This window comes from Pelodiscus sinensis, chromosome 4 (genome assembly GCF_049634645.1).
Source record: "Pelodiscus sinensis isolate JC-2024 chromosome 4, ASM4963464v1, whole genome shotgun sequence".
Classification (NCBI taxonomy): domain Eukaryota; kingdom Metazoa; phylum Chordata; order Testudines; family Trionychidae; genus Pelodiscus; species Pelodiscus sinensis.
In genome coordinates this window covers 47,743,503-47,763,499 of record NC_134714.1, presented here as the reverse complement: position 1 = coordinate 47,763,499, position 19,997 = coordinate 47,743,503, and the positions used below count along the sequence as shown (strand labels likewise).

General features: G+C 42.2%; 1 protein-coding gene across 6 annotated transcripts in view; it reads right to left on the bottom strand.

Moving 5' to 3' along the window:
• The window catches only part of RALGAPA1 (Ral GTPase activating protein catalytic subunit alpha 1), a 230,850-nt gene that overhangs the window by 166,069 nt on the left and 44,784 nt on the right, over positions 1-19,997 (bottom strand). For all 6 annotated transcript variants that reach the window (XM_014570781.3, XM_014570783.3, XM_014570782.3 and 3 more), the window contains exons 8-12: positions 14,504-14,642; positions 12,087-12,298; positions 9,863-10,102; positions 5,520-5,711; positions 3,509-3,646 (exon numbers count right to left, since the gene is read on the bottom strand). In XM_014570781.3, coding sequence (XP_014426267.2) covers positions 3,509-3,646; positions 5,520-5,711; positions 9,863-10,102; positions 12,087-12,298; positions 14,504-14,642 — 921 coding nt within the window. The remainder of the gene's footprint in view (positions 1-3,508; positions 3,647-5,519; positions 5,712-9,862; positions 10,103-12,086; positions 12,299-14,503; positions 14,643-19,997) is intronic.

Below are 19,997 nucleotides of genomic sequence, written 5' to 3'. Positions count from 1 at the left end.
AGTCACTCTCAATAAATATTCATAAGGGCCCTGAAGATTTCTTCCAATCAAAGATGGTACCCTCAGAAAGGTTTAGGGTGCTAGACCCAAATATGGAAAAGGGATTGTATATCCGGAACATTTTGGCGCCAAAAGGGGTATTTAGGCCTAGGGATTTGGGAGATTGCCGCTGCTCTCTCAGCTTTGCTGAAGCAGTCCACCCCGGAGTGTGCAATCTTGTCAGGTTAGAAACAGAATATTTATATCTCTTTCTATAACAGCTTTCTTATTTCCTTAAATTTTACTTAAGTTTACTTTTAGGAATCTTACTACCATTTGCTCCCATGTCTTCCAGGGGAAGGGAAGCCCCTCTTCTCCATCCAATCTTGGGGTCCTTGTGTGTAGGAAGTATTATTATTACTCTTTGTATACTTAGATAAGTTTTAATTTGATTGTATTAATGACATCTTGGGAAGGAATTCAAGTGATTTGTGTTCTTGCCGCTCTTTTTGTTGTGTTAAGCATTATAGTGGTTCCTTTAGCAAAAAAGTTGTTTTCTATTTCATTTCCTGAGTTAAAGTATGGTTGCTGTTGGTCACCTGCCAGCCCTCAAGAGAGGAAACCTTGTGGTTCCATTGAACTGTAACCTGGGACAGAGGACAAACTTAGATTTTTTTCTGGTCAGACTGGCGAGCCTAACCCATCCAAATTTTACTAAAACTCCTTCTCAGGCTACACCACAGACCAGATTTACTTTTCTGGAGTTAGTGGATTTTATGGACCTCCCTAGGCTCTGGGGTAGCGACAAAAGTGAGGGGTACAGTGTATAAGACAGGGTTGCTAGAAAGTAGGATAGAGATGGGGTGCAGGATCTAGGAGGGAGTTGGGGTGCAGAAGCAGGCTGGGAGAAAGGTATCTGGCCAGGTGGAGGAAGCAGGAACAAGGGAGGGTGCAGCGTGTGTCCAGGAGAGAGGGTGCAAGAACAAGGGAGGGTATCGGAGCAAGCTGGAAGTGCTAGGTCTTGGTGAGGAGGGAAGGGAGAGGATGGGGTTGGGAGGGTCTGCGAATGAGGGGGATCCTTACCTGGCTTTGTGCCCCCTTGCAGCAACGGCTGCAGCCATGCTGTCCCGGATGCCCTGGAGGAAGATACCGTTGCCATGGCCACGCAGTCCCGGAGACCAGAAACATTGTTGTTACAGACACATGGTCCCGGGGCTGGCCCCAAGGCACCACAGCCACAGGCCAGACTCCAGGGTGGAAGTGCCGCTACTGTGGCCATGTGGCTTGGGGATGGCCCCGAGGCACTGTGGTCACAGGCCATCCCAGAGGTAGGTGCTACTGCTGCATGGCTTGGAACCAGTCTCAAAGGCAGCGCAGCCACGTGATCCCAGGCTGTCCCGGAAGCACCATGGCTTGGGGCCAGCCCAGAGGCACCGGTACTACAGCCATGTGACCTGGGGCTGGCCCTAGAGGCGCCCTGCCAGTGGCGCTTCTAGCATGTAGGGCCGGCCCCAGACTGCATGGCTGCAACAGCGGCCCCATTGAGGACCCTCAGCCCCAGTGCTGCCTCCTCTCCAGCAGCCGTGCACGGGGGAGGAGAGGCAGGACTGAGCTCCTTCCCCTATGGCACATGGCCATTAGGGGACAGGGCCTAGAACTGCCTCGTGGGTCAGATCGAAGCCCAAGGAGGGCCCGATCTAGCCTGTGGAGAGGCTTTTGCCCATCCCAGGTCTGAGTGAACCTTGTTACTGCACTCTTCTCCCACTTCAAAAAGAAGGGTAGTTCTTATGAACTGTTAATGAATGGCAGGAAAGTCAAAAAAGACAGTTTGCACAGACAGGCCCTAGGAGACTTGTAGTCTCCTCCTTGCAAAGTTTCCAAGTAACAGTTAAGATCAGCAACCTGTTTATCTATTAGAGAGAAAGAGAAGTAGTGCCCTTGTATATCACCATATAAACAGAGACTTAAACTCTGCTAACATCATATGGCCTACACGCAGCCCCTTCCCACGCAACCTGCGGAGCCTTGAGTTGCTTCCCAGGCCGCCTGCCTGTCTGATTGCTACCAGCTGGCAAGGGGGGGAGGGAGAGGGAGAAGTGGCAAGAGGCGCCCCAGAAGCAGAGCCACGCAGCTCTGATAAGAGCCGCGCCTGTGTGTAAGGAGGAGCTGCCAGCCAGTGGGAAGTGGCTGAGCCTCCCCACAAGTTCTATCATATGGGTGGAAATTGGGTAAATATTGAATTTTATTAATATTAGCAGAACTGACTTAAATGGGACCTGTGTGTTGTGTAGTCTTGCCTTAATCTTTGTATTCATGGCTGCCAGTATGAAAGATGCTATTTGTATATATTTGCATAAATACTTGCATATGTTTGCAGCCATGCTTAAATTGCAGCCCTCAGCATGCGCTGTGGGTATTATTGTGGCCCCCAAGGCTTCCAAAGTTGAGTAGCCCTGGCCTACACCTTAAAAAACTTGGATTCAAGTTGCCTGCTGAGTTCAGGAAAGCTGTAGCTGTAGGAAAAATCTCTTGTATTTTTTCTACCTACTTAAAAAAGTACAGTATTTTTGCTCAACCTGTAAGCATGCTCAGTGGCCATCTAAGTGCCCAATATTGCTAAGACTTGTGCTCAAAAATAACTTTATGCACATTAATAATCCCATGGTGAGACTCAAATGTACACTTAATATACTCAAAAGCTTTTCTTAGTTATTGGAGGAGTAGGGGTATAAAAATTCCAAGTTTGAGGGGACCCCCCCCCCCCCCACACACACACACACACTTTTGGCATCTTGTAATACAAAAACAGGGCATTTTGCTCAAACTGCCCAAAATAACTAACCTCTGCCTGAGACTAGTTATAGAAAATTTCAGCTCCAGAATCAGAATTTTCAGGGGAAAAAAAATGAAAAAAAGGCTACAAAAACAATTCTTGCTAACTTTTACTACAGCATTTGCAATTTACAACAATAGCATTGAACTAGTTATTTCTATTTAAAATGCACCCACCCAAAGTTCCACAAATCCTTGTATATGATAAACACCTAATTAGGTTTTAAAATGTAAATAAACTGTTAATACTAATATTATTAAAATAAGGACAAAGATCTTACAGGCATTTATCTCAAGCTATAATATTCAACTGTCACCAGAGTTCTAATATAGATAAAATTTCATAAAGTAAGAAGGACAACACTCAAATTCATGCAACCTTTTCATCTTGATTAGTTTAAATCATTTTTTTCCTGTAACACCCCATATAACAGAGTATACCTTCTGATGTTGTAGTGAAGGTATGGAATAAAGCCAACAGTAGAGAAGACAGTCTTATATACTATGTTAGTTACATCAAAAATGGAGAAAGAATGCAGAAATCTAGAAGAGCACGGTAAACTATAATTCCAGCTTTATTATCCATCCGTACATCCCCTTAATTAAATCCACAATCATTTAGCAATGCTGACCTGTTATAGAACAACAGGCGAATCATGAGACAATAAAACTGAGGGAGGAAAAATGCATTCTGTACCTGTAATACTGATTGCATTCCAGCTCGTATATTTTGCTCAGCAATATCTATTTCAGACATTTGATGGGAAGTATCTTGATAGCAGCCATTTCTTGACCAACTTGAATTTCGAACATGGCCAGGGTTTGTCATTTTTTCCTAAAGTGCAAAAATACTTTGTTTCGTAAACTTCTGGGGGGGACAACCAAGTGGGAATTAAGGTTTTGTTTTATATTAACTAAAGGAGAGAAGAGCTAAAAACTACAAAATGAGTAGCCTGTCCCCCAGAGAATGGGAAATGGAAGATGTATATTCAGGCACCTTAAAGATTACAATTTTAGAAGTGTCACAGAACAAATACCTCAAAATAATAGGCAAAAAATTAATAGCTACTTTGTCTCCTTCTGCTTGGAATTATTTTCCATATAGCATAAGGCTACAGGGCACACAAAAACCACCCCCCTAAGTTAGTTTATAGTTAGCATCGAACCATAGTCACTTGATTACCTATTCTGGTCATTCCTTCTGAGGCACCTAGTATTGGCCATTGTCGGAAGACAGGATACTGTGATAAATGCAACTTTGGTCTGACTCCTTATATGTTAACAAGTATGTATATAATTTTACCATGGTAAAATTAAGCAAAATTTCAAAGCAGTCATGATGAAAATGTACAAAATCAAGATAGGCCCAAGCCAGAGCCAAAAAAGGAATCCATGATCAAATCACACCTACTAGTAAGCCATACTAGAGCATGCACTAGCTACTAATGTAGTCTTAAGTCACCAGTGTCGCCCTACTCCTTATACTGAAATCATTGGGGAGTTTTTCAGTTGAATTAAAAAGTGCAACATCAGGCCTCAAGGGCCATTTGGCTTCCACGCTGTGCTTCTAAGGCATACACCTATGTATATTATTATTTAAAATAATTAGTTATTTTGAATTGAAAAAAAAACAACCACATCATTTAAATATGGTAAAGGTCTGACTTTTAGAGAAACTTAAAATTTTGTTTTTGGTCTCCAACCTGAAAACTGAATATTTTTCTCTTCGGAAGCTCTAGATGGGAAACACACACAGTATCGAGTATCTAAATACATATATAGCACTAACATTAAATTCCACTACTGGAATTTAGATCAGGATTAAGTTTTCAAAAGGTGTATGAAAGTTGAATGGCTTTCCATTGAAAATAAATTAAACTGTCTGTGTCTTTGAAATGTAATATGGGGCTACGTCTAGACTAGCCCCTAATTCCGGAAAAGTCATGCAAAGCAGGTAAGTCAGAATAGGGAAATCTGCGGGGGATTTAAATATCCCCCGCGGGATTTAAATAAACATGTCCACCGCTTTTTTTCCGGCTTGGGGAAAAGCCGGAAAAAAGCGTCTAGACTGGCGCAATCCTCTGGAATAAGAGGAAATAGGAAAGTAGGAATAAGAGATCCTCCGGAAAAGGGCTTTATTCCGGAGGATCGCGCCAGTCTAGACGCTTTTTTCCGGCTTTTCCCCAAGCCGGAAAAAAAGCGGCGGACATGTTTATTTAAATCCCGCAGGGGATATTTAAATCCCCCGTGGATTTCCCTATCCTGACTTACCTGCTTTGCATGACTTTTCCGGAATTAGGGGCCAGTCTAGACGTAGTCTGGGAGTCTGTAAATGGTTTTATTTAATGCTGGCACCTAGAAGCCAGTTAATACTAGGTTCTATTTTTTTCTGGGCCTTTGCCTAAGCAATCTGACCAGAGAACTGATATGAAGGTAAACTAGAGGCATGAATTGTAAAGTTAGTTTGGCAGGATAGCTTTCAAAGACGGGAGGCACCCTCACTGTACTGCTACTCTTATTTACTCAGACCTGAGGGGACAGATTTGTGCCCTTCAGAATTTTCACCTCAATATTTCCTTTAATTCCAACTTACTCAATACTTGCAACAACCAGACTACTGGGTGAAAACGAAGTACATAGGTTAATTAGTTCAGGAAATCACACCAACAACTGTCTTTTTAAATTTGAAGATTACAATTTTTTTTTACCTCATCTCTCTCTTTTTCCTTCTCTACTGAATTATGTTCTGCAATATTTTCATCACAATCTATATTTACAGATGTCTGTATTTCTTCAGGTTCTTTCATAAATAAAGGCTTATCTTCTTGTTGGATCCATTCCTGATAAACCTTCACAACTTTTCTCATAGCTGCTGCTTCACAAATTGGCAACAAAAATGCCTTATTGGGGAAGGAAAAAAATAAAGTTATAACATTTAGAAACATGTTAGAACTGAATTACATTATCTCACAATACTGGTGGTAGTAAACAATTTCAGGAGCATGCATTTCAATTTATGGATGTGATACAAAGTTAGAAAATTGACAAAGTGACTTAATATAATTAAGATTTTAGGTCTCCCTATACTGTCTGTTCTGTCTCTTTGGAGCAAAATTATGGATTTTTACTGGGGCAAGGGGAAAAAAATCTCCAACTCACTTGGTTCAACTCCAGGGAAACCCCCACCCCAAGCATCAGGCTTTATAGATGGAGAAACGGCTGCAACCATTCTGCAGGAATTTAAACTAATGCAGATTTACATCAATATTAGTTTATTAGCTTTCCCATTTGCAATCTAGAACACACTGAAAGTTGGAGGATAGAGGGGGAAGGGCAGGAAGACAGTTGGGGGGAGGAGGGAGGAATGACACATAGTAAAAAAGTTGTGCTGCTAAAGAACTGGATGTAGTTAGCAGGAAGGGGAGCAACAGCTAGCAGGACTCCATGCAGACCTGTTTCTGCACAGACTTTAGGTGCCCTGCTGATTGAGCACCAAATTCTCATTAAAACCATAAAAACTCAGTGGAAGCTACTGCTACATCCAATTCCATGCATGTAAGGGACAATAGAGTACTTAATTACATAAGCCATTTGATTTTGTATTGATAAAAATCCTTGTTTTACTTTTGCTATGAATTTGTGGCACAAATCTGAGGACAGAGAAAAGGCATTTTTCATAATTAGTTACAAATGCATGTCAGGAAGCCAGTTTGTTTGCAACATGCTGCCCTCTTCAGGAAATACTATGTAACTGTGGGGCTAATACAAAAGTCCTCTCAATCAGCAGTCTAAAGTTAGTCTTGGACTTCTGCTTAACTAAGTTCAAAGACTGTCTACATTAATTTATATAGTCATTGAGAATTTCACTCTTAAATTTACAACTTCATCAGCTTTTGTACTTTTTTATTATACTAATTGTATTAAAAAGGATAAAATAAACTCAACTGGTGTACATTTTCCAGGAGCCATTGGTATGGATCTAATATATGCACTACCAATATCCCAAAGTAATGCACGATTCTTGATATGAACTCAATCTCAATTTCAGGACTGAACACTTAAAAGGAGTATCAGAATGGCACCCAGATATTCTGCGGCTTACAAAAAGTCAGCTGAAGAGTAGGATAGGCAACTGCTATTTTTTAAGTTTCTTATGCTTTGGCTTTGTAACACAGAATGCCCTATAGCTTTCAAAGTACAATGTAACTGAGGGAATGCTGTCACACCTGATGGACTGCTGTTATTAACAGATTCAGACTCCAAAGCTAGAAGGGATCACTAAGATAATTTAGTCTGACCCGTGTGCACAGGCTGTAAATTTTTCTCTGACCCGTGTGCACAGGCTGTAAATTTTTCTCTAGACAATGGATTAAGGCACATCTTTTAGAAAGGGATCTATTCCCATTCTAAAGATGTCAAGGGATGGTGAATCCATCATCTCCCTGGTAATCACCTCGAATGTTTAAATTACCTTCGAAGCAAGGATAGTCAGTGTCTTTTTTTTTTAAGGCTGATAGTGTATCTTCAACTTCCAACCACTGGATCTTACACCTTTGTCAGTAAGACTGAGAAGTCCCCTTGCTATCAGATACTTTCCATATGTAAATATTTATGTACAGTGATCAAGTAACCTCTCATCATTTTCTTTTTGATAAGCTAACAGATGGGGTTCCTTAAGCTTTACATCAGGGCTACTCAACTTTGGAAGCCCTGGGGGCCACAATGGTACTTACAGCACATGCTGAGGGCTGCAACTTAAGCGTGATTGCATATACATGCAAGTAACTTTTCACACTGATGAGCATGAATACAAAGCACTTTCCACAATGCCTTGGTGCTCCTGGCACCTCCTCTCTGGGGGTTAGAAATGCCGATATCCTATACCAATCTGTTCCAGCCAGCCCATCCGCTTGCATCTTTTAATGCTCATGCCACCTGGGAGATGCCTCGCCATTGTCCAGCATGCTCCTAGTGGAGGCCATGTTCAAAGGATCCCACCTGCGGGCTGAATGTTGAACCCCCCGTAAACCCAAACTGCACTGTGGACCGCAAACAAACAGGCCGTGGGCTGCATATGGCCCATGTGTTAAGTAGCCCTGCTTTACATCATATTGTTTTCTTCCAGCCCTTAAACATTTGTGACCTTTCTTTGAACTCACTAGTATTTCAACATCATTATTCAACTGTAGATACAGCCTTCTTGTACTTGTTTTACCAGTGCTGTGTGCAGAGGCAAGAGCATTTCTCCACATCCATTTAATATTCCACTTTTATATGCCCATGGATCACATTAGCCTTGTCTGACACAGCAGTGCACCAAGTGCTCACTGAGGCAGTCCTCTACAACAATCTCAACAGGCTTACATAAAATAGGCTCAACAAGTCTTCTGAAGCTCTAATTTTCTATACTCTGGAGTGCATTTTAAGGCACAAAGCTCCCTATAACAGGATCGTTTTCCTGTATCTGCATAGCCCCTAGAAGAAGTGGACCTTGGTCGAGGTGTCTAGATGCTACTGCAATAAGAAATGAATACTAAAAATACAGCATTCAGATGCAATACATTTGAATTGAACATACAATAAAAAAGAGATATATTCCAGCATAAGGCTCATCATGGTTAATACAATTGCCATAAAGCTTTGATGCCCAATGGATTCATGATGGGTACCATGTTTATGCGGCTATACAATCTGCATGGATAACCAGGGAGAAGGGGGAAAGAAGAGCCCAAAAAGACTGTCTTTTCTTTCAAGCCAGGGGGAGGAGAGGGAGAAAGAGGAGATAGGTGCATTATGGGACACTGATACAATGTACCCAGAACTGGAGCAGTTTTAGTTCCAGTTTTATGCACTGGGAGCATTACCTAGCATGCAAAGGGACACAGGAATGGTCAGATAGCTACCCACACACAGTGCATTACTCAAAGTTGACAGCCACCTTACTGATGAAGTGCGAACTGCACTGAATTCTTGCATAGTGGGAACATACACCTTTGAGTTTACAAAATCAGGTACCTTAATAAATTCAACCTTCTCTCTCAGTGTAAACAAGGTTTTAGATACAGTTTAATTTCAGACTAAAACTTCAAAATCTCTTTTTACTGCATTTGTTTTTTTGACAACTAATAACCTTCCCTCATGCCACCAACCACAACATAAGTTTTCTTGTAAGTTTCACATTGTATTTTACTGTGTTTTTAAACTTCTATGCTGTTTACTTTGGATAGTTTACAAAGGTTCTTAGCCACAAGAAATTGGTAAAAGGGCTTCTGAAATCTTTAAAGAATATCTTGGACAATAAAAACAGGTTAAAGTGAAATGGCATAAAGTGATGCTTAAATATGAAATTTCAGCCTCCTACCATTGTTTCACATTACTTCATGGATACTCAGCTCAAATGTCTACAACATTGGTCAAAACATGCAGCCTGTATACAATAAGTTTGTGCAACAGCTCAAGAATTTGGAGTACGAAGAAACTTTACATTTACCATTTATCTTGTAAGAAAAGATAAGCATACAGTCTCATTTTCATTTCGTTTCACTCCTCTCTCAATCTCATTTATCTTTGTTTGATCCTTGCCATTTTTTCCAAATTCATAATTACACATGGAACAGCAACACAATGCAGATGAACAATTTTTGGCTCCCAATATAGTTACTACAGTCAATCCAGATAACTTTGCTAAAATTGTCCACATTACATTAAGTCAAAGTTATATGTCACTCAAGTAGTAGATACAAAACAAACAAACAAAAAAAACCCAAACAAACAGGAATGGGTGCAGATTTTACATATTCGTGGTATTATATTAGCTTTTGCTCTCTAGACATAAAGGAGAGAGCAAAGTGGTAAGCAGATGGCAAACTTAGTAAACATTGATTTTTGTTCAATAATCAGCCTAAATTTAAAACCAACAGGGTAAATAAAAAAAACAAAAACAAAGTTCTTACTTTTATGTATACTCTACTTAACACAAACAAAAGCTTTAAATATGATCACGGTTTAAACTGAAACAAAAGAATTCTTCCAAACTTGAGGGTTTCTTTACCTGTCGAAATATCTCTGTAAGAAAGTTAACATTACTTCTTTTAGAAAAAAAGACTTTGCGGACTATTTCAATATCAGTTAGATGTTCTTCATCAATACTACAGAGGCTTGAGGAACTTGGTTCTCTCTCTGTTAGGGTGCTTGTATTGGAATGAGATTGTTCTGGCTCTGCATTTCTATCTGGTCTATCAGCACTGTCATTTTTACTGTCTTCTCTAGAAGCCATGCTAGCAGCTGCTCTCTGAAACGAAAACGCAAGGAAAGGAGCATGAAAATAGTTCTAGTAATATAATTTGAACACAATTCTTAAAACAGTACAGAGAATTCTGACGTCATCATGAGACACGCAGTATGAAAGCGCTACAGAACTGTTAGATTATGTAGAACAAGTTAGTGGTTGTACAGTACCAGGGCTGGCTCTAGGTTTTTTGCCACCCCCCACCCAAAACAAAACACCGGGAAAAAATTCTGTTGAAGGAAAAAAAAAGGGGGGGAGGGGGAGACAAAGTTGTTGAGCAAGCCTCAAGCCAAAAAATTAAAATAAAACAGTATTAAAACAGCATGTCCCCTTTAAGAGTGAGAGTAGGGATAGGACCAGGGGAGCGGTTGAGCACTAAGCCAGGGGAAGCATTTGGCTCCCAATATAGTTACTACAGTCAATCCAGATAACTTTGCTAAAATTGTCCACATTACATTAAGTCAAAGTTATGTGTCACTCAAGTAATAGATATAAAACAAACAAAAAAACCAAACAGGTAAGGGTGCAGATTTTACATATTCGTGGTATTATATTAGCTTTTGCTCTCTAGACATAAAGGAGAGAGCAAAGTGGTAAGCAGATGGCAAACTTAGTAAACATTGATTTTTGTTCAATAATCAGCATTGCTTCCCCTTGGTCTTTTGGCCAGCAGCCATTTTGTGCCAGCAGTCTTGAAGAACTAGGTAAGCATGGGGGCTAGAGGTGTTGGGGGCTGCAGGAGGTTCGGAGGAGGGGGGCGGGAGTTGAGTGTTTGTAGTGTTGCCAGGTGCCCAGCATTTTTCGCCTCCTGGAGGGGGTGGGGGAGGGGAGGGGGGTAAATCAGAAAATACCAGACATCTCAGGTATCAGGTATTCTCTGAATTTTTTTACCGGACAGGAGGCTAAAATACCAGACTGTACAGGTGAATACCGGAGACCTGGCAACCCTAGGTGGGAAGGAGGCATCCTACCTGGGATTTCCACATGATGTAGGCGGAGGGGTGGCTGATGGCCGGGTCCAGGCTGCGGGTCTGGCAGAACAGAGCCTCTGCTTGGAGTGGAGAGGCTCTTGGAGGAGGTAGCGGCTGCTGGGGAGGAGCAGGACTCAGGAGACAGGGCCGGCCAGCAGGCTCTGGGGCCGGGTGCACATGGTGCCAGTGCTGGCTTCGCAGCCGCAGCATCTCCCATGGCCCTTTAAAATCAGCGGGGCGGGGCTGGGCATTGCCGTGGGTGGCGCCAGCTGTTTAGTGACCACCGGAGAGGGGAGGAGCAGGAGATGAGATAGGGGCGGACAGTAGGCTCCGGGCACGCACTGGTGCCAGCTGGCTGCGCAGCCGCGATGTTTCCCGGGCTGTGGCCCTTTAAAAATTGGCAGGGCAGGGCTAGGCTTTGCCATGGGCGGCGCTGACTGCTTACCTGAAATGCTCTGGCAAAGTGGCGCCCCAAGCACCTGCCTGATTTGCTTGTGCCTAGAGCCAGCCCTATACAGTACAAATCACAAGCACAAGGAAGTGCAGTCAGATCACAGACCTCAAAGCCACTGAAGTGACACAAAATTTGGATTGGGCTTTAAGAGAAACTGAGTGTATCACCCTATGCAGAGAGACTACTGTAGATTTAGTTCAACAATTCAAAAACAAAAAACAAAACAAAAAAACCACACACACACACACACACACACACACACACACACACAACAAAAAATAAACTTACAGATCAAAACATTTATTTAGGTGAATGAAGTATATTTCTATTATTCACAGTACATTTCTATTTTTGTAGAAAAAATAAGATTTAAATATTTGGCAATTTTTTCCAAATTGGATTCAAGTCTGGAAATTCTTTAAAGACAAACCGTCTTGATTCAATTAGCTAAAACTAACAAAGAAACACACACTGAAATTCTGCCAGTGTTATCACAACAGAAGACTACAAAGAATCTTTCAAAGTGGAGGAAATACTATTTGAAACGTGTGTTTGGTGATACCTGAATATTCTTTGGCACAATTTCACCACCTTCCATCCCAGGAATATGAGGTCCTGTATGAGGTTTTGGCTCAAGCCAGAAAGACACCAGCCATCGAATGACAATAACACGAGCCTTAAGGAAAGGTTCCTTTGTGCAAAATAGTGCTTCATTGGTTTCAGCATCTTTCTTTATCATTACATAATGTGGCTTTGGTCTCATCTGTGGTATCTCTGTGGTAAAAGCAAGCATTTTAAAATGAGAGTGTCAGAAGAAAGGCCTACCAGCTCAAAGCTCTATCCAACCCAACTGAAATCCCAATGTTTCTGGGTTTGTTCCCCCCCCCCTCCAGTGCAGTACCACCATAGATTCCACAAGGAGATGAAACCGAAATATCAGTATTAGTAAAAGTCTAGAGCATCAAACTTCAAAAGGCAGCCTTTTCCCCAGGAGTGGACATTGTATGTGGCCTAGAAGGCTGTTAATTTTTTCTGTTGGATAAACAGCTCCATTTACCACTTATTTATGTTCTAATTTCTTGTGTGACAAACAATTCTTAATACATAAAGCTTAACTTACACAGTGCCTTCTTATCCAGATGATTCCCTAAGTGGTTTCAAAATTATGTACTGTATTGAGGAATTATGTAGTCTGCCACTGATATGGAGTGAAACTCAGTAAGATTTTAACAGCAACACTGTACCACTGTTCAGAACAAAAGTAAAGGATAGCCACCTTTCAGTTAAAACTACACAAGGAATTTTAAGTGGCAGAATGCAATTACCCAAACTGGATTTTGGCCCAAACAAGAACATCATTTTCATTTAGGGAATGAAGAAATAGCTGTAGTTTTATTTAGAAAAGTTGTTAATGATTGATCAAGTAGGATATCGAGCAACAATTCATAGATGAAGTAATTCACCTATTTTGCAGAGGGTTGTTTCATATCACTTACACCCCCCCATGATTGAGATTCTAAGTGTTGTATGAGGGAGAATGCAAATAAGTCAGAAACAAAGTGATGTCCACACACTCCTTAAGTTGGACCAAAAGGGTATCTTTGTTGGTTCATGAGGGTCTAGCATGGAAGGTCATGAAAGGAACAGATTGTGAACATACTAAAACAAGCATTAAAAAAACCTATGTCAATGTGGATCTAGAGATCCTTCTCCCCAGGCATGGAAGGGTCAGAGACTCTATAGTAATCCATAGGTTTTAACAGCAGTTCTGAGGAGTATGCAATAGCCCTTGCTGGCCTTTGTGGAGAGAAGCAACTGGGGACAAAGCATATGGCATAAAATTCACCTCCCCAATACCACTTTTCTTATAGGCATTGTTTACATTAGGAGGTAAGGGAAATGTTTTTTATGCAAGTTGGGGTGGTCAAGAGGCTGCCAGCAGGCTGGATTCAGCCTGCCAAGCCACCGAATCCAGCCCACAGCTGCCTCAATGGGACCCTTAGGCAAAGAGCAGCTCACAGTTTAAACAGTGAGCTGCTCTATACAGCTGGGGAGGGAGGCTTTGCAGCACACTGCCCCCACCCCACCAGCAAAATCTCTCAGCTCCCATTGGCCAGTTTCCAACCAATAGGAATTGAGAAATTTTTCTGGGGGACACGGGGCAGAAGTGTGAAGCCTCTCTACGTTCCCCTTCCCCATGCCTAGAGCAGAGCCATGTGGAGCGGCCATCTCACTGAGACTTCAGCAGATAGTCTGCCTCAGGTTCCTGCAGAGCTGCTGGCTGGGAGCCTCCTAGATAAGCACCTCCCAGAGTCCCAGCCACGGCCTGCTTCTGGCACACCATCCCTTCTTTCCCCTCAACTACTTGCCCCAGCACCAGCCACCACCCAAACACTCTGTACCCCATTCCCCAGGACACAATTCCCTCACAAACCCTGCACCCCTTTCTAGAGCCCCTCCCCCAAGGCCAGAATCCTCTCCTCCTGCATCCATATACCCTCCCAGACCCTGCACCCCATTCCCCTGCCCCAGATCACAACCCAAACACTTTGCACCATCTTCTCCCAGGTCACAACTCTCCCCCAGACCCTGCACCCCCTTCCAGAGCGTACACCCCCAGCCAAAGTCTTCTCCTGCACTCTCATTCTCTCCTCGAGGCTGCACCCCAAGCTCCTGCCTCAGATCACAGCCCCCTCCCTTCACACAAACTCCATCTCAGACCTCACACACCCTCCAGCACCCCAATACTCTGCCCAAGCTCCCTTCTGCACCCAACCTCCATCCCAGACCCGAGACTCCTTCCATAGAAATGCGATCCTTGACCACTTGCCAAACATCTTGGAGTGCCCCCTTCCCCTCCATTTCCATTTCTCACCCCTGATCCAAGTTCTCTGCAGGCAGCATAACTTAAAAAAAGCTGTATATCTATCCTGTAAATTACAATATGTTTAAGTAGCTGTAAAATCATTAAACACTTACCAAGTACAGGGTTATACAAGCTGGTTTCCTTGCAGATGTTTGGAAAAATATAAGGCAAGTAATATTTCTTAAAATATGAAAACAAGAATGAAAATCCCTTTTCTTGGTTTTCTTTGTTTTTCCATTCCAAACTCTTGACCTTAAAGAAAAAACAAAAACTTTGAGGCTGAAAAATGAAATATTTGTTTTGATCTTTCCCAAGTATATAGCATATGTTGCAGAAGTTTTCTGCAGTTTTTTTGACTGTCAAAAAAGTTAAGTTTTAATTAAATTAAAAGTCAAATGTATTTTCCAGATTTGCTAAATGGAGCAAATATACAGTAAGAGGACAGATCCAATCCTAATGCAATACGCTGTCTTGTATGATTAAGCAATAGGATTATACTCAGTTTAATTAAGTTACATTTTCAAAATGGTGGGTGGGACTGGCTAATTGAAAGTTTAGTAAGCCTGTCTTTTTTTTCCTAAGATCTTTTTCCAAGGTCTAGATTCAACAGAATACTTAACAATGTAAGTAATTTTAAAACATATGCAGAGTCGCACTGAAATCAGAGACTACACAATTTTAAAGAGCATCAAATCTGAAGTTGCCCCTCTAGAACTGAGTTTAACATGTAGTAAATCAACCTGCTTTGTTTCAAAGTTACCTTATAAAATATCTATACTTAGCTGACATTCTTTTTGTGTATGCAATACTGTCCATATATCTGTTATAACATATACTGCAGCCTGCCTGCAGCTTGAGAGCAGAATCAGACCCATCAATAACTGACAGCAGGGCTAGGTTATGCTCTGTTTTCTGAAGTTCCTGTGCAAGCAACTTCTACAGAGAGGATAATTAAAGTGAATCGACAACATACCCAAATCCTTGAATGTCAGTTTACAGCTCTGTTCTGGATAATCCACTTGTTTCCAGAATGGTCTAAATCTGTGGAATTTATCATTCAAGAACAGAAACGTTCAGTAAGCACTCAGAAGTGTTCCTATTCTTTATGATAAGGGCTCCACAGACCCATTACAAAGGGGATTTTCAGAGCAGTGACCATGCAGGGATTATCTTTCAAATATGGACATCCAAAACAAGGTAGATTACATACAAGCATCCCCTCTATCTAGTCAAGGGCATTAAGATATGGAGAACTCTTCTGCAAAAGAAAAGGAGCAGCATTGGCTGTGACTGGATGACCAACATTAAAATTTGGATAAACTTAAAAAAACAACAAATGATCTGGTAGCACTTTATAGACTAACAAAACATGTAGATGGTATCATAAGCTTTTGTGGGCACAGCCCGCTTCTTCAGAAAAAAATTCCAGTCATCTGAAGAAGTGGGCTGTGCCCACGAAAGCTTATAATACCATCTACATGTTTTGTTAGTCTATAAAGTGCTACCAGATCATTTGTTGTTTTTTTAAGTTTATCCAGTACAGACTAACTCGGCTACCCCTTGAAGCTATTAAAATTTGTCAACTACTAGTCACCTACAAATCTTAGTACATGACTACTCTGCTTTGTAATTGTGAATGATCTTAGGGGCTGGACTTTGGTGCCTATCTGAATTAAAACCATAATAATGAGACTTTGTTAGAGACAGCTCCCAATTTCAAATGAAAAACCTCATCTAATTAGAAATTAGTAGCCACTGGGAAGCATACTCTAATGGATAGGAAGTAGAATGACACTTTTTTCAGAGATTCAATCTGGGTAGTGCTGGAAGAAGCAGAATGAGGTTTCATTAGAATACCAAAATGAAGCATTGTACAAAAACTTCTCTTTAAAAATGTTAAAAACATTATACCTAAACTTAGCAGAAATTGATTGAGGATTTCGACAGCACAAATCTTTATTTTTAAGCTTTTTTTATTACAGATTTTAAATGTTCACAGATGTAGAAAGTTACAGGGAAAACAGTCAACAAAGTGATGAGACAATTAATACTAGACTGTATCTTTGATACCATTCCATTAGGGTCACCTTCATCTTGTTAACATCCTTTTCAAATAAGACCTTGTGCTCAACAGTATTCATTCTCCTCAGGCATATGGCGGACTTTTCTGCCACCATGTGTCTGTCTGGCTTGAATCAAAAGATAGTTCACGAAACAAAGCAATATGTATTCCTCAGGCTTCTCTACAGAACCCTTACCAAAAAAATTTCCAGTAAGAGATAAGTGAATTTTCTTCTTCTCTAAAGACAAACTCTAGAATCACATGCAAGTTCAAATGATAATGATCAAAGCTGGGAAAAGAAAAAGCCTGTTATCTGTCTGCAAAACATAAGAATTGTCTGAGTATGGTAAAATGAGAATGCTTAAGGAGAAATTTCATTTAGAAACTTAGATGATTAATCTAAGTTTCTGTTCTGATTGTTCTCAATTATCAGAGAATCACAGAACACTATAACTGGAAGTAACCTCGAGAGGTCATCGAGTCCAGTCCCCTGCCCTCACGGTAGGACCAAGAACCGTCTAGACCATCTTTGATGTCTATCTAACCTGCTCTTACATATCTCCAGTGATGGAGATTCCACAATCTCCTTAGGCAGCTTATTCCAATGTTTAACTACCCTGACAGTCAGGAAGTATTTCCTAATGTCCAAGCTAAATCTCCCTTACTGCAATTTAAGCCCATTGCTTCTTGTCCTATCATCAGAGGCCAAGGAGAACAATTTTCCTTCTTCCTCCTTGTAACACCCTTTAGGTACTTGAAAAGAGCTATCATGTCCCCTCTCACTCTTCTCTTTTCCAAACTAAGCAAGCCTAGTTCTTTCAGTCTTCCCTCACAGCTCATGTTCTCTAGACCTTCAAATATTTTTCTGGTTCTTCTCTGGACCTTCTCCAATTTCTCCACATCTTTATTGAAATGTAGTACCCAGACCTGGACACAATACGCCAACTGAGGCCTAATGAGCACAGAGGAGAGCAGAAGAAGTAGTAACTCACCTTTGCAGTAACAATGGTTCTTCAAGATGTGTGTGCCATGGGTACTCCACTATAGGAGTCAGGCTTGTCCTGGAGCCGCACATCAGAGATCTTTTCCAGCTGTAGTCCACCAGACCGCACATGCACGATACACATCTTGTGCTTTCCACGCCGTTTGTGTGCACACGGTCTGGCCCCCGCCAGTTCTTCCTGATCCTCTTTGGTCTGAAAAACGTAAGAGACAAGATACTCCTAAGAGGGGAGGAGGACGGGTCGTGGAGCACCCACGGGACACGCATCTCGAAGAATCATCGTTACTGCACAAGGTGAGTAACTTCTTCGAGCACTGTCCCGTGGGTGTTCCACTATAGGTGAATTTACAGCAGTAGCCCCTGTAACAGAGGCAGGATTCAAAGCTATTGTGCTGTAGCAGTGGAAAGGACTGCTGATGCAACCGCTGTATAGGGTAGAAGATGATTGGGGATGGCATAATGCTTAGCGAACGAGAAACCGGAGGACCATATAGCAGCCCTGCAAATGTCCCGTAATGGGACCCCTTTCAGGAAAGCGGTTGACGTTGCCATTGCTCGCGTTGAGTGAGCCCTCGGCGTGTGTGGTAGAGGTTTATTTTGCAAGGTGTAACATCTTTTTATACAGGAGATGATGATTGAAGAAATGCGTTGCACAGGAGATGATGATTGAAGAAATGCGTTGCACCGATAAGGAATGGCCCATAAAGCGCTCCGCCGTGGATACTAGGAGCCTGTGAGACTTGCAAAAGCATCTCATCCTATCGATGTAAAACGCCAGTGCCCGCCGGACATCCAAGGTATGGAGGCGTGCCTGCTGCGCCGAAGAATGAGGTTTGGGATAGAATGTGAGAAGAACAATTTGCTTGATTATGTGAAATTCCAAATTTACTTTTGATAGAAAAGTAGGCTGAGGACGTAATATCACTCCCTGAGGGGTGAATATTGTGTAAGACGGTGATGCTGAGAGGACAGACAATTCACCAACCCTTCATGCAGAGGTTATTGCCAGCAGAAAGATGACCTTTATTGTGAGGGTGTGTAGGTCACACGTTGCTAAGGGTTCAAAAAGGGGTTTGCGTTAGGGCATTCAAGATTAGCTCTAGGTTCCACGGGTCCACAGGTTGTCTATGGTGTGGAAAGATTAGCCAACCCCTTCATAAATCTTTGTCATTGGATGAGAAAAGACGGAGTAGCCATCCACTGAATGATGAAAAGCAGTGATAGCCACTATATGAACCTTAACGGAGGAGCAGATATAAAAGATAGTCCAAAATGCAGTGAATAGGTGTCGAGTATGGATCTAAGTGTGCATCAGAGCACCACGAAGAGAAGCATCTCCACTTGTGAAGGTAAATATTCCATGTAATAGATTTTCTACTATGTAATAGAATGTGTTTGACAGCTTGAGAACAGATCATTTCTGTTTGTTGGAACCAATCAGGTACCAAGCTGTCAGAGCGAGGTGATCGAGCTGAGGGATGTATCAATTGTCCGTGGTTCTGCGTGAGCAAATCGTGGCATCTGGGAAGAGGATATGGAGAGCAAATTGACATGCGAGACAGGTAAGGGAACCACGTCTGCCATGGCCAAGAGGGGGAGATCAGAATCACCATAGTTCCTTCTATCACTATTTTCTCCAAAACTCTGAGAATTACGGGAATGGGAGGGAAGACGTATAGAAGATGGTGACTCCAGTCGCATAAGAAGTCATCCCCCATGGAGTTCCATCCGATCCTCGCCCTCGAGCAGCATTGCGGGTACTTTGCAACATGTGGCAAAGAGATCTACGATGGAATATGGTATAGAGTACTTCTGAGTGCAACCCCAATTCACGGTTCATGGAGAAATGTCTGCTTAGGGCATCAGCTGTGGAGTTCTGCTGCCCAGGGGGGTACTCTGCAATGAGCGTAATTGTGTGTTGGTTGCACCAGTTCCATGAACGTATCGCTTTGGTGCAAAGCAATCAAGAACAGGCTCCTCCCTGTCTATTTATGTAGTATACTGTGGTCATATTGTTGGTAAGAGCTCAAATGACTTAACCACGGATAACTGGGAGGAAGAGCCGGCACGCATTGAGGACCGCCCACAATCCCAGTAGGCTGATGTGCAGCAGTGATTCTTGGGGGGGGGGGGGGGGGGGGGGGAGAGAAACATAGGCCCTGGTCTTGTTTGCCCTGTTGGTGGGCACCCCAACCTAGGAGTGATGCATTGGTGGTCAGTTGCATTGTTGGTTGGAGGTGATGAAAGGGAATCCCGCCCATTATATTGTCAGGGATGGTCCACCAAATCAGAGATTTCTTGATGTGAGCAGGTATTGTAACTCTCCTGTGGATGTCGTGGATGTTTGGGATATATATTGTAGCTACATATGGCCCATGGGATATAGATCGTAGATGCCACATGGCCCATGAGCAGTAGACAGTAGAGTAGAGGTGCCTTGGGACCGATAGAGAGTACTTGTATCAAGTCTTGGATTGTTTGGAATCTGTTCATGGGTAAGAAGGCACATGGCTTGGTTGAGTCAAGGTGCACGCCAATGAAG